This window comes from Oncorhynchus keta, chromosome 2 (genome assembly GCF_023373465.1).
Source record: "Oncorhynchus keta strain PuntledgeMale-10-30-2019 chromosome 2, Oket_V2, whole genome shotgun sequence".
In the NCBI taxonomy this organism is placed as follows: Eukaryota; Metazoa; Chordata; class Actinopteri; order Salmoniformes; family Salmonidae; genus Oncorhynchus; species Oncorhynchus keta.
Window position 1 is genome coordinate 17,721,279 of NC_068422.1, and position 15,316 is coordinate 17,736,594.

General features: G+C 46.5%; 1 protein-coding gene across 4 annotated transcripts in view; it reads left to right on the plus strand.

Annotated features, from left to right (window-relative positions):
• Positions 1-15,316, plus strand: part of LOC118373514 (disks large homolog 5-like) — a 180,904-nt gene that overhangs the window by 79,342 nt on the left and 86,246 nt on the right. For all 4 annotated transcript variants that reach the window (XM_052473218.1, XM_052473222.1, XM_052473223.1 and 1 more), the window contains exons 7-8: positions 7,173-7,273; positions 7,511-7,666. In XM_052473218.1, coding sequence (XP_052329178.1) covers positions 7,173-7,273; positions 7,511-7,666 — 257 coding nt within the window. The remainder of the gene's footprint in view (positions 1-7,172; positions 7,274-7,510; positions 7,667-15,316) is intronic.

The following is a 15,316-nucleotide window of genomic DNA, read 5'->3' on the forward strand; positions in this document are numbered from 1 at the left end:
ATAGTGCTGTATGTGTAGATGTACTGTAGTGTATTGTATAGTGCTGTATCTGTAGATGTAGTGTATTGTATAGTGCTGTATCTGTAGATGTAGTGTATTGTATAGTGCTGTATCTGTAGATGTAGTGTATTGTATAGTGCTGTATGTGTAGATGTACTGTAGTGTATTGTATAGTACTGTATCTGTAGATGTAGTGTATTGTATAGTGCTGTATGTGTAGATGTACTGTAGTGTATTGTATAGTGCTGTATCTGTAGATGTAGTGTATTGTATAGTGCTGTATCTGTAGATGTAGTGTATTGTATAGTGCTGTATGTGTAGATGTACTGTAGTGTATTGTATAGTGCTGTATCTGTAGATGTAGTGTATTGTATAGTGCTGTATCTGTAGATGTAGTGTATTGTATAGTGCTGTATCTGTAGATGTAGTGTATTGTATAGTGCTGTACGTGTAGATGTACTGTAGTGTATTGTATAGTGCTGTATCTGTAGATGTAGTGTATTGTATAGTGCTGTATCTGTAGATGTAGTGTATTGTATAGTGCTGTATCTGTAGATGTACTGTAGTATATTGTACAGTGCTGTATCTGTAGATGTAGTGTATTGTATAGTGCTGTATCTGTAGATGTAGTGTATTGTATAGTACTGTATCTGTAGATGTAGTGTATTGTATAGTGCTGTATCTGTAGATGTAGTGTATTGTATAGTGCTGTATGTGTAGATGTACTGTAGTGTATTGTATAGTGCTGTATCTGTAGATGTAGTGTATTGTATAGTGCTGTATCTGTAGATGTACTGTAGTATATTGTATAGTGCTGTATCTGTAGATGTAGTGTATTGTATAGTGCTGTATCTGTAGATGTAGTGTAGTGTATAGTGCTGTATCTGTAGATGTACTGTAGTATATTGTATAGTGCTGTATCTGTAGATGTAGTGTATTGTATAGTGCTGTATCTGTAGATGTAGTGTATTGTATAGTGCTGTATGTGTAGATGTACTGTAGTGTATTGTATAGTGCTGTATCTGTAGATGTAGTGTATTGTATAGTGCTGTATGTGTAGATGTACTGTAGTGTATTGTATAGTGCTGTATCTGTAGATGTAGTGTATTGTATAGTGCTGTATCTGTAGATGTACTGTAGTGTATTGTATAGTGCTGTATCTGTAGATGTAGTGTATTGTATAGTGCTGTATCTGTAGATGTAGTGTATTGTATCGTGCTGTATCTGTAGATGTAGTGTATTGTATAGTGCTGTATCTGTAGATGTAGTGTATTGTATAGTGCTGTATCTGTAGATGTACTGTAGTGTATTGTATAGTGCTGTATCTGTAGATGTAGTGTATTGTATAGTGCTGTATCTGTAGATGTAGTGTATTGTATAGTGCTGTATCTGTAGATGTAGTGTATTGTATAGTGCTGTATCTGTAGATGTACTATATATACAGTGCATTTGGAAAGTATTCAGACCCCTTGACTTTTTCCACATTTTATTACGTTACAGCATTATTCTAAAATGGATTATATCTGGGGGTTTTCACTGATCAATCTACACACAATACCCCATAATGACAATGCAAAAGCAGGTTTTACTTTTTTACATTTTTACAAATGTATAAAAAATAAATAAACTGAAATGACATTGACATAAGTATTCAGACTCTTTACTCAGTACTTTGTTGAAGCACCTTTGGCAGTGATTACAGCCATGAATGTTCTTGGGTATGTCACTACAAGCTTGGCACACCTGTGTTTGGGGAGTTTCTCCCATTCTTCTCTGCAGATTCTCTGTCTGGTTGGATGGGGAGCATCGCTGCACAGCTATTTTCAGGTCTCTCCAGAGATATTCGATGGGTTGAAGTCCGTTCGCTGGCTGGGCCACTCAAGGACATTCAGAAACTTATCCTGAAGCCACTCCTGCATTGTTCTGGCTGTGTGCTTATGGACGTTGTCTTGTTGGAAGGTGAACCTTCGCCCCAGTCAGAGGTCCTGAGCGCTCTGGAGCAGGTTTTCATCAAGGATCTCTCTGTACTTGGCTCTGTTCATCTTTCCCTTGATCCTGACTAGTCTCCCAGTCCCTGCCGCTGAAAAACATCCCCACAGCATGATGCTGCCACCACCATGCTTCACTGTAGGGATGGTATCAGCCAGGTGATGAGCGGTGCCTGGTTTCCTTCAAATGTGATGCTTGACAATTCCTTCGACCTCAAGCCTTGGTTTTTGCTCTGATATGCACTGACAACTGTGGGACCTTATATAGACAGGTCTGTGGCTTTCCAAATCATGTCAAAACAATTGAATTTACAACAGGTCGAATCCAATCAAGTTGTAGAAACATCTCAAGGATCATTAATGCAAATAGGATGCACCTGAGCTCAATTTCGAGTCTCATAGCAAAGGATCTGAATACTTACTGTACCAGTCAAAGTTTGGACACACCTACTCATTCAAGAGGTTTTCTTTATTTGTACTATTTTCTACATTGTAGAATAATAGTGAAGACATCAAAACTATGAAATAACACATATGGAATCATGTAGTAACCAATAAAATATATATTTTGTATTTGAGATTCTTCAAAGTAGCCATCCTTTGCCTTTGACAGCTTTGCACACTCTTGGCATTCTCTCAACCAGCTTCACCAGGCATGCTTTTCCAACAGTCTTGAAGGAATTCCACATATGCTGAGCACTTGTTGGCTGCTTTTCCTTCATTCTGCGATCCAACTCATCCCAAACCATCTCAATTGGCACGAGGTCGGCTGATTGTGGAGGCCAGATCATCTGATGCAGCACTCCATCACTCTCCTTCTTGGTCAAATAGCCATTACACAGCCTGGAGGCGGTGAAAAACAAATGATAGTCCCACTAAGCGCAAACCAGATTGGATGGCTGCAGAATGCTGTGGTAGCCATGCTGGTTAAGTGTGCCTTGAATTCTAAATAAATCACTGACAGTGTCCCCTGCAAAGCACCTCCACACCATCGTACCTCCTCCATGCTTCACGGTGGGAACCACACATGCAGAGATCATCTGTTCACCTACTCTGCATCTCACAAAGACACGGCAGTTGGAACCAAAAATCTCAAATTTGGACTCATCAGACTAAAGGACATATTTCCACCGATCTCATATCCATTGTTCATGTTTATTGACTCAAGCAAGTCTCTTTTTCTTATTGGTGTGCTTTAGTAGTCTTTGCAGCAATTTGACCATGAAGAACTGATTCACACAGTCTCCTCTGAACAGTTGATATTTAGATGTGTCTGTTACTTGAACTCTGTGAAGCATTTATTTGGGCTGCGATTTCTGAGTCTGTTAACTCTAATGAACATGTCCTCTGCAGCAGAGGTAACTCTGGGTCTTCTTTTTCTGTAGCGGTCCTCATGAGAGCCAGTTTCATCATAGTGCTTGATGGTTTTTGCTACTGCACTTGAAAAAACTTTTTAAAAGTTCTTGAAATGTTCCCTATTGACTGACCTTCATGTCTTAAAGTAAAGATGGACTGTCATTTCTCTTTGCTTATTTGAGCTGTTCTTGCTATAATATGGACTTGGTCTTTTACCAAATAGGGCTATGTTCTGTATACCACCCCTACCTGGTCACAACACAACTGATGGCTTAAACACATTTAAGAAGGAAAGAAATTCCACAAATGAACTTTTAACAAGGCACACCTTGTTAATTGAAATGCATTTCAGGTGACTACCTCATGAAGCTGGTTGCGAGAATGACAAGAGTGTGCAAAGCTGTCAACAAGGCAAATGGTGGCTATTTGAAGAATCTGACATTTAAAATATATTTAGATTTGTGTAACACTTTTTTGGTTACTACATGATTCCATATGTGTTATTTCATAGTTTTGATGTCTTCACTATTATTCTACAATGCAGAAATAGTACAAATAAAGAAAAACTATTGAATGAGTAGGTGTGTCCAAACTTTTGACTGGTACTGTATGTAAACACTTTGTCATTATGGGGTATTGTGTGTAGATAGATGAGGATTTAAAATAAATATATATATTTTAGAATAAGACCGTAACGTAAATGTGGAAAAAGGGTCTGAATATTTTCCGAAATCACTGTATATGTATAGATAGATAGCTAGCAGTGGAGGCTGGTGGGAGGACCAATAGGAGGACAGGCTATTTGGAATGGAATACATAGAACAGAGTCAAACGAGGTTTCCATATGTTTGATGTGTTTGTTTCTGTTCCATTTATTCCATTCCAGCCATTACAATGAGCCTATCCTCCTATAGCACCTGCCACCAGCCTCCACTGATAGATTGGGCTCCCGAGTGGCACGCCGGTCTGAGGCACTGCATATCAGTGCAAGAGGCATCACTACAGTCCCTGGTTCAATTCCAGGCTGCATCACTTCTGGCTGTGATCGGGAGTCCCATAGTGCGGCACGCAATTGCCCAACCTCGTCTGGGTTTGGCCGGGGTAGGCCATCATTATAAATAAGAATTTGTTCTTAACTGATTTGCCTAGCTAAATAAAGGTTCCATTTTTTTATATAGATAGCACAGGGGGAATTCCTGGGCCAGGTACTGGAAAAAGGGTGTATTGATCTGGCAACTGGAGGGCTGCTGGGTTCACATCCTCATAGCATTCCCCTACAGTTTATAGTAAATCAATATAGGGAAAAAAGGACGTGCCGGAGACTGGTCTAGTGGTAGTTCTGCTGACTCCGGACCACGCATCGATTCTATCAAGCCCTTCAACTACCCATCTCTCTCTCTGTAACTGTCTTTCAACTACCCATCTCCCTCTCTGTAACTGTCTTTCAACTGCCCATCTCCCTCTCTGTAACTGTCTTTCAACTACCCATCTCTCTCTCTGTAACTGTCTTTCAACTACCCATCTCCCTCTCTGTAACTGTCTTTCAACTGCCCATCTCTCTCTCTGTAACTGTCTTTCAACTACCCATCTCTCTCTCTGTAACTGTCTTTCAACTACCCATCTCCCTCTCTGTAACTGTCTTTCAACTTCCCATCTCCCACTCTGTAACTGTCTTTCAACTACCCATCTCCCTCTCTGTAACTGTCTTTCAACTACCCATCTCCCTCTCTGTAACTGTCTTACAACTACCCATCTCCCTCTCTGTAACTGTCTTTCAACTGCCCATGTAACTGTCTTCAACTACCCATCTCCCTCTCTGTAAATGTCTTTCAACTACCCATCTCCCTCTCTGTAACTGTCTTTCAACTACCCATCTCCCTCTCTGTAACTGTCTTTCAACTACCCATCTCCCTCTCTGTAACTGTCTTTCAACTACCCATCTCCCTCTCTGTAACTGTCTTTCAACTACCCATCTCCCTCGCTGTAACTGTCTTTCAACTTCCCATCTCCCTCTCTGTAACTGTCTTACAACTACCCATCTCCCTCTCTGTAACTGTCTTTCAACTACCCATCTCCCTCTCTGTAACTGTCTTTCAACTACCCATCTCCCACTCTGTAACTGTCTTTCAACTACCCATCTCCCTCTCTGTAACTGTCTTTCAACTTCCCATCTCCCTCTCTGTAACTGTCTTTCAACTACCCATCTCCCTCTCTGTAACTGTCTTTCAACTACCCATCTCCCTCTCTGTAACTGTCTTTCAACTTCCCATCTCCCTCTCTGTAACTGTCTTACAACTACCCTTCTCCGTCTCTGTAACTGTCTTTCAACTACCCACCTCCCTCTCTGTAACTGTCTTTCAACTACCCATCTCCCTCTCTGTAACTGTCTTTCAACTACCCATCTCCCTCTCTGTAACTGTCTTTCAACTACCCATCTCCCTCTCTGTAACTGTCTTAGACCTAACCATCTCCCTCTCTGTAACTGTCTTACAACTACCCATCTCCCTCTCTGTAACTGTCTTTCAACTGCCCATGTAACTGTCTTCAACTACCCATCTCCCTCTCTGTAAATGTCTTTCAACTACCCATCTCCCTCTCTGTAAATGTCTTTCAACTACCCATCTCCCTCTGTAACTGTCTTTCAACTACCCATCTCCCTCTCTGTAACTGTCTTTCAACTACCCATCTCCCTCTCTGTAACTGTCTTTCAACTACCCATCTCCCTCTCTGTAACTGTCTTTCAACTACCCATCTCCCTCTCTGTAATTGTCTTTCAACTACCCATCTCCCTCGCTGTAACTGTCTTTCAACTTCCCATCTCCCTCTCTGTAACTGTCTTTCAACTACCCATCTCCCTCTCTGTAACTGTCTTTCAACTACCCATCTCCCTCTCTGTAACTGTCTTTCAACTTCCCATCTCCCTCTCTGTAACTGTCTTTCAACTACCCATCTCCCTCTCTGTAAATGTCTTTCAACTACCCATCTCCCTCTCTGTAACTGTCTTTCAACTACCCATCTCCCTTGCTGTAACTGTCTTTCAACTTCCCATCTCCCTCTCTGTAACTGTCTTTCAACTACCCATCTCCCTCTCTGTAACTGTCTTTCAACTACCCATCTCCCTCTCTGTAACTGTCTTTCAACTACCCATCTCCCTCTCTGTAACTGTCTTTCAACTTCCCATCTCCCTCTCTGTAACTGTCTTTCAACTACCCATCTCCCTCGCTGTAACTGTCTTTCAACTTCCCATCTCCCTCTCTGTAACTGTCTTACAACTACCCATCTCCCTCTCTGTAACTGTCTTTCAACTACCCATCTCCCTCTCTGTAACTGTCTTTCAACTACCCATCTCCCTCTCTGTAATTGTCTTTCAACTACCCATCTCCCTCTCTGTAACTGTCTTTCAACTACCCATCTCCCTCTCTGTAATTGTCTTTCAACTACCCATCTCCCTCTCTGTAACTGTCTTTCAACTACCCATGTAACTGTCTTTCAACTACCCATCTCCCTCTCTGTAATTGTCTTTCAACTACCCATCTCCCTCTCTGTAATTGTCTTTCAACTACCCATCTCCCTCTCTGTAACTGTCTTTCAGCTACCCATCTCCCTCTCTGTAACTGTCTTTCAACTACCCATCTCCCTCTCTGTAACTGTCTTTCAACTACCCATCTCCCTCTCTGTAACTGTCCTATCATAAAACAATACAAAATATCTCAAAACATTTATGTTTTAGTAATTTAGAATGGACTCTTATCCAGAGCAACATACAGTCAGTGCATTAAACGTTCAGTATTGACATTTTTCATAAAATGATTGAGCTCTCTGTTCCAGGTGATGAGAGATGGGTCGTCAGAGATCCTCAACAAGCTGTATGACACAGCTATGGACAAGCTAGAGGGCACCAAGAGAGACTACGAGGCTTTGAGGAAGAGGTACAACAACAAGACAACGTATATCATTTAATTGTTATATTACTATATTGTACTAGTGACCCTGTCTTGATGAGCACAACCCCCCCCCACCCCCTTCGTGTTTCATTATATTATTCTAGGTTCAATGAGAAGACAACGTATATCATTTAATTGTTATATTACTATATTGTACTAGTGACCCTGTCTTGATGAGCACGAACCCCCCCCCTCCCTTCGTGTTTCATTATATTATTCTAGGTTCAATGAGAAGACAGCCAACCACAACACAGACCTGAGCCGTCTGGAGCAGGCGGAGGAGGAGAACAGGAGGCTACAGAAACAGGTGGACATGTTGTTGAAGCAGAGAGACGCTGCTACACACTACCAACAACAGTACTCTACCTCTATGAGGAGGTAAGAGACACACACACACACACACACACACACACACACACACACACACACACACACACACACACACACACACACACACACACACACACACACACACACACACACACACACACACACACACAAAGAGGTCAACTTTAATTGCCTGTCTATATAATAGGATACAATATTATCACGATACTTAGGTGCCTGTATGTATTGTGTTTTATTTTTATTTACCCTTATTTTACCAAGTTAAGTTGACTGAGAACACATTCTCATTTACAGCAACGACCTGGGGAATAGTTAAAGGGGAGAGGAGGGTGGATGAATGAGCCAATTGGAAGCATGGGATGGTTAGGTGGCCATGATGGTATGAGGGCCAGATTGGGAATTTAGCCAGGACACCAGGGTTAACCCCCCTGCTCTTATGATAAGTGCCATGGGATCTTTAGTGACCACAGAGAGTCAGGACACCTGTTTTACTTCCCATCTGAAAGACAGCACCCTACACAGGGCAATGTCCCCAATCAATGCCCTGGGGCATTGGGATATTTTATTTTAGCCCAGAGGAAAGAGTGCCTCCTACTGGCCCTCCAACACTACCTCCAGCTAGAGGTCGCAAATGCTACCTAGCAAAAATAAATAAATCAAAACTTGGAGTCAATAATATTGTCCAAAATAATTGTATGATGTGTAACCATCTGTTTTTCTACCTCCCATCACTACTGCATAAGTGTTCATAAGTGTTCATAAGTGTTCATAAGTGTTCATAAATCACTCAGGAGTGCTTGAAGTAATTCAATCCAGAGGAAATGAAGGCCTGTGACTGCAGATCTATGCTACTTAGTTTAAGAGTTTCCATTGTGATGCCGACTGGCCAAGCTTCATCATATGTTGCTTTTCTTATCAGATGTTGCTCTATTTTTACCAAGTTATTTTTACTGTGAGCTATTTGATGTCTTCTCATTCACATAAAAGGGCTGCTGTTTGTTTATATCGTACTTCATCCCCTTATCTCCACCTCTCTCCTGTCACTTCAACTATCCTCTTCTAGTTCCACCTCTCTCCCCTGTCCTGTTACTGTATCAGGTTTGACTCCATCTCTCTCCCCTGTCCTGTTACTGTATCAGGTTTGACTCCACCTCTCTCCTCCTGTCCTGTTACTGTATCAGGTTTGACTCCACCTCTCTCCCCCTGTCCTGTTACTGTGTCAGGTTTGACTCCACCTCTCTCCTCCTGTCCTGTTACTGTATCAGGTTTGACTCCACCTCTCTCCCCCTGTCCTGTTACTGTATCAGGTTTGACTCCACCTCTCTCCCCCTGTCCTGTTACTGTGTCAGGTTTGACTCCACCTCTCTCCCCTGTCCTGTTACTGTATCAGGTTTGACTCCATCTCTCTCCCCTGTCCTGTTACTGTGTCAGGTTTGACTCCACCTCTCTCCCCCTGTCCTGTTACTGTGTCAGGTTTGACTCCACCTCTCTCCCCCTGTCCTGTTACTGTATCAGGTTTGACTCCACCTCTCTCCTCCTGTCCTGTTACTGTATCAGGTTTGACTCCACCTCTCTCCTCCTGTCCTGTTACTGTATCAGGTTTGACTCCACCTCTCTCCCCCTGTCCTGTTACTGTATCAGGTTTGACTCCACCTCTCTCCCCTGTCCTGTTACTGTATCAGGTTTGACTCCATCTCTCTCCCCTGTCCTGTTACTGTGTCAGGTTTGACTCCACCTCTCTCCCCCTGTCCTGTTACTGTGTCAGGTTTGACTCCACCTCTCTCCCCCTGTCCTGTTACTGTATCAGGTTTGACTCCACCTCTCTCCTCCTGTCCTGTTACTGTATCAGGTTTGACTCCACCTCTCTCCTCCTGTCCTGTTACTGTGTCAGGTTTGACTCCACCTCTCTCCTGTCACTTCAACTATCCTCTTCTAGTTCCACCTCTCTCCCACTGTCCTGTTACTGTGTCAGGTTTGACTCCACCTCTCTCCCCTGTCCTGTTACTGTATCAGGTTTCACTCCACCTCTCTCCTCCTGTCCTGTTACTGTGTCAGGTTTGACTCCACCTCTCTCCTCCTGTCCTGTTACTGTGTCAGGTTTGACTCCACCTCTCTCCCCTGTCCTGTTACTGTGGCAGGTTTGACTCCACCTCTCTCCTCCTGTCCTGTTACTGTATCAGGTTTGACTCCACCTCTCTCCCCCTGTCCTGTTACTGTATCAGGTTTGACTCCACCTCTCTCCCCCTGTCCTGTTACTGTGGCAGGTTTGACTCCACCTCTCTCCTCCTGTCCTGTTACTGTATCAGGTTTGACTCCACCTCTCTCCTCCTGTCCTGTTACTGTGTCAGGTTTGACTCCACCTCTCTCCTCCTGTCCTGTTACTGTGTCAGGTTTGACTCCACCTCTCTCCTCCTGTCCTGTTACTGTGTCAGGTTTGACTCCACCTCTCTCCTCCTGTCCTGTTACTGTGTCAGGTTTGACTCCACCTCTCTCCCCTGTCCTGTTACTGTATCAGGTTTGACTCCACCTCTCTCCCCTGTCCTGTTACTGTATCAGGTTTGACTCCACCTCTCTCCCCTGTCCTGTTACTGTGTCAGGTTTGACTCCACCTCTCTCCTCCTGTCCTGTTACTGTATCAGGTTTGACTCCACCTCTCTCCCCTGTCCTGTTACTGTATCAGGTTTGACTCCACCTCTCTCCCCTGTCCTGTTACTGTGTCAGGTTTGACTCCACCTCTCTCCTCCTGTCCTGTTACTGTATCAGGTTTGACTCCACCTCTCTCCCCTGTCCTGTTACTGTGTCAGGTTTGACTCCACCTCTCTCCTCCTGTCCTGTTACTGTGTCAGGTTTGACTCCACCTCTCTCCTCCTGTCCTGTTACTGTGTCAGGTTTGACTCCACCTCTCTCTCCTGTCCTGTTACTGTATCAGGTTTGACTCCACCTCTCTCCCCCTGTCCTGTTACTGTGGCAGGTTTGACTCCACCTCTCTCCCCCTGTCCTGTTACTGTGTCAGGTTTGACTCCACCTCTCTCCTCCTGTCCTGTTACTGTGTCAGGTTTGACTCCACCTCTCTCCCCTGTCCTGTTACTGTATCAGGTTTGACTCCACCTCTCTCCCCTGTCCTGTTACTGTATCAGGTTTGACTCCACCTCTCTCCCCTGTCCTGTTACTGTGTCAGGTTTGACTCCACCTCTCTCCTCCTGTCCTGTTACTGTATCAGGTTTGACTCCACCTCTCTCCCCTGTCCTGTTACTGTATCAGGTTTGACTCCACCTCTCTCCCCTGTCCTGTTACTGTATCAGGTTTGACTCCACCTCTCTCCCCTGTCCTGTTACTGTGTCAGGTTTGACTCCACCTCTCTCCTCCTGTCCTGTTACTGTATCAGGTTTGACTCCACCTCTCTCCCCCTGTCCTGTTACTGTGGCAGGTTTGACTCCACCTCTCTCCCCCTGTCCTGTTACTGTATCAGGTTTGACTCCACCTCTCTCCCCTGTCCTGTTACTGTATCAGGTTTGACTCCACCTCTCTCCCCCTGTCCTGTTACTGTGGCAGGTTTGACTCCACCTCTCTCCCCTGTCCTGTTACTGTATCAGGTTTGACTCCACCTCTCTCCCCCTGTCCTGTTACTGTGTCAGGTTTGACTCCACCTCTCTCCCCCTGTCCTGTTACTGTGTCAGGTTTCACTCCACCTCTCTCCCCTGTCCTGTTACTGTATCAGGTTTGACTCCACCTCTCTCCCCCTGTCCTGTTACTGTGTCAGGTTTGACTCCACCTCTCTCCCCCTGTCCTGTTACTGTGTCAGGTTTGACTCCACCTCTCTCCCCCTGTCCTGTTACTGTATCAGGTTTGACTCCACCTCTCTCCCCCTGTCCTGTTACTGTGGCAGGTTTGACTCCACCTCTCTCCTCCTGTCCTGTTACTGTATCAGGTTTGACTCCACCTCTCTCCCCTGTCCTGTTACTGTGTCAGGTTTGACTCCACCTCTCTCCTCCTGTCCTGTTACTGTGTCAGGTTTGACTCCACCTCTCTCCCACTGTCCTGTTACTATGTCAGGTTTGACTCCACCTCTCTCCCCCTGTCCTGTTACTGTGTCAGGTTTGACTCCACCTCTCTCCCACTGTCCTGTTACTGTGTCAGGTTTGACTCCACCTCTCTCCTCCTGTCCTGTTACTGTGGCAGGTTTGACTCCACCTCTCTCCCCCTGTCCTGTTACTGTGGCAGGTTTGACTCCACCTCTCTCCCACTGTCCTGTTACTGTGTCAGGTTTGACTCCACCTCTCTCCCCCTGTCCTGTTACTGTGTCAGGTTTGACTCCACCTCTCTCCCCTGTCCTGTTACTGTGTCAGGTTTGACTCCACCTCTCTCCCCTGTCCTGTTACTGTGTCAGGTTTGACTCCACCTCTCTCCTCCTGTCTTGTTACTGTGGCAGGTTTGACTCCACCTCTCTCCCCCTGTCCTGTTACTGTGGCAGGTTTGACTCCACCTCTCTCCCACTGTCCTGTTACTGTGTCAGGTTTGACTCCACCTCTCTCCCCCTGTCCTGTTACTGTGTCAGGTTTGACTCCACCTCTCTCCCCCTGTCCTGTTACTGTGTCAGGTTTGACTCCACCTCTCTCCCACTGTCCTGTTACTGTGTCAGGTTTGACTCCACCTCTCTCCTCCTGTCCTGTTACTGTGGCAGGTTTGACTCCACCTCTCTCCCCTGTCCTGTTACTGTGGCAGGATTGACTCCACCTCTCTCCCACTGTCCTGTTACTGTGTCAGGTTTGACTCCACCTCTCTCCCCTGTCCTGTTACTGTGTCAGGTTTGACTCCACCTCTCTCCCCTGTCCTGTTACTGTGTCAGGTTTGACTCCACCTCTCTCCCCTGTCCTGTTACTGTGTCAGGTTTGACTCCACCTCTCTCCTCCTGTCCTGTTACTGTGTCAGGTTTGACTCCACCTCTCTCCCCTGTCCTGTTACTGTGGCAGGTTTGACTCCACCTCTCTCCCACTGTCCTGTTACTGTGTCAGGTTTGACTCCACCTCTCTCCCCTGTCCTGTTACTGTGTCAGGTTTGACTCCACCTCTCTCCCCTGTCCTGTTACTGTGTCAGGTTTGACTCCACCTCTCTCCCCTGTCCTGTTACTGTGTCAGGTTTGACTCCACCTCTCTCCCCCTGTCCTGTTACTGTGTCAGGTTTGACTCCACCTCTCTCCCTGTCCTGTTACTGTGTCAGGTTTGACTCCACCTCTCTACCCCTGTCCTGTTACTGTGTCAGGTTTGACTCCACCTCTCTCCCCTGTCCTGTTACTGTGTCAGGTTTGACTCCACCTCTCTCCCCTGTCCTGTTACTGTGTCAGGTTTGACTCCACCTCTCTCCCCTGTCCTGTTACTGTGTCAGGTTTGACTCCACCTCTCTCCTCCTGTCCTGTTACTGTGTCAGGTTTGACTCCACCTCTCTCCCCTGTCCTGTTACTGTGGCAGGTTTGACTCCACCTCTCTCCCACTGTCCTGTTACTGTGTCAGGTTTGACTCCACCTCTCTCCCCCTGTCCTGTTACTGTGTCAGGTTTGACTCCACCTCTCTCCCCCTGTCCTGTTACTGTGTCAGGTTTGACTCCACCTCTCTCCCCCTGTCCTGTTACTGTGTCAGGTTTGACTCCACCTCTCTCCCCCTGTCCTGTTACTGTGTCAGGTTTGACTCCACCTCTCTCCCCTGTCCTGTTACTGTGTCAGGTTTGACTCCACCTCTCTACCCCTGTCCTGTTACTGTGTCAGGTTTGACTCCACCTCTCTCCCCTGTCCTGTTACTGTGTCAGGTTTGACTCCACCTCTCTCCCCCTGTCCTGTTACTGTGTCAGGTTTGACTCCACCTCTCTCCCCCTGTCCTGTTACTGTGTCAGGTTTGACTCCACCTCTCTCCCCTGTCCTGTTACTGTGTCAGGTTTGACTCCACCTCTCTCCCCTGTCCTGTTACTGTGTCAGGTTTGACTCCACCTCTCTACCCCTGTCCTGTTACTGTGTCAGGTTTGACTCCACCTCTCTCCCCTGTCCTGTTACTGTGTCAGGTTTGACTCCACCTCTCTCCCCTGTCCTGTTACTGTGTCAGGTTTGACTCCACCTCTCTCCCCTGTCCTGTTACTGTGTCAGGTTTGACTCCCACCTCTCTCCCCCTGTCCTGTTACTGTGTCAGGTTTGACTCCACCTCTCTCCCCTGTCCTGTTACTGTGTCAGGTTTGACTCCACCTCTCTCCCCTGTCCTGTTACTGTGTCAGGTTTGACTCCACCTCTCTCCCCTGTCCTGTTACTGTGTCAGGTTTGACTCCACCGCTCTCCCCTGTCCTGTTACTGTGTCAGGTTTGACTCCACCTCTCTCCCCTGTCCTGTTACTGTGTCAGGTTTGACTCCACCTCTCTACCCCTGTCCTGTTACTGTGTCAGGTTTGACTCCACCTCTCTCCCCTGTCCTGTTACTGTATCAGGTTTGACTCCACCTCTCTCCCCCTGTCCTGTTACTGTGTCAGGTTTGACTCCACCTCTCTCCCCCTGTCCTGTTACTGTGTCAGGTTTCACTCCACCTCTCTCCCCTGTCCTGTTACTGTATCAGGTTTGACTCCACCTCTCTCCCCCTGTCCTGTTACTGTGTCAGGTTTGACTCCACCTCTCTCCCCCTGTCCTGTTACTGTGTCAGGTTTGACTCCACCTCTCTCCCCCTGTCCTGTTACTGTATCAGGTTTGACTCCACCTCTCTCCCCCTGTCCTGTTACTGTGGCAGGTTTGACTCCACCTCTCTCCTCCTGTCCTGTTACTGTATCAGGTTTGACTCCACCTCTCTCCCCTGTCCTGTTACTGTGTCAGGTTTGACTCCACCTCTCTCCTCCTGTCCTGTTACTGTGTCAGGTTTGACTCCACCTCTCTCCCACTGTCCTGTTACTATGTCAGGTTTGACTCCACCTCTCTCCCCTGTCCTGTTACTGTGTCAGGTTTGACTCCACCTCTCCCACTGTCCTGTTACTGTGTCAGGTTTGACTCCACCTCTCTCCTCCTGTCCTGTTACTGTGGCAGGTTTGACTCCACCTCTCTCCCCCTGTCCTGTTACTGTGGCAGGTTTGACTCCACCTCTCTCCCACTGTCCTGTTACTGTGTCAGGTTTGACTCCACCTCTCTCCCCTGTCCTGTTACTGTGTCAGGTTTGACTCCACCTCTCTCCCCCTGTCCTGTTACTGTGTCAGGTTTGACTCCACCTCTCTCCCCTGTCCTGTTACTGTGTCAGGTTTGACTCCACCTCTCTCCCCCTGTCCTGTTACTGTGGCAGGTTTGACTCCACCTCTCTCCCCCTGTCCTGTTACTGTGGCAGGTTTGACTCCACCTCTCTCCCACTGTCCTGTTACTGTGTCAGGTTTGACTCCACCTCTCTCCCCCTGTCCTGTTACTGTGTCAGGTTTGACTCCACCTCTCTCCCCCTGTCCTGTTACTGTGTCAGGTTTGACTCCACCTCTCTCCCCCTGTCCTGTTACTGTGTCAGGTTTGACTCCACCTCTCTCCTCCTGTCCTGTTACTGTGGCAGGTTTGACTCCACCTCTCTCCCCTGTCCTGTTACTGTGGCAGGATTGACTCCACCTCTCTCCCACTGTCCTGTTACTGTGTCAGGTTTGACTCCACCTCTCTCCCCTGTCCTGTTACTGTGTCAGGTTTGACTCC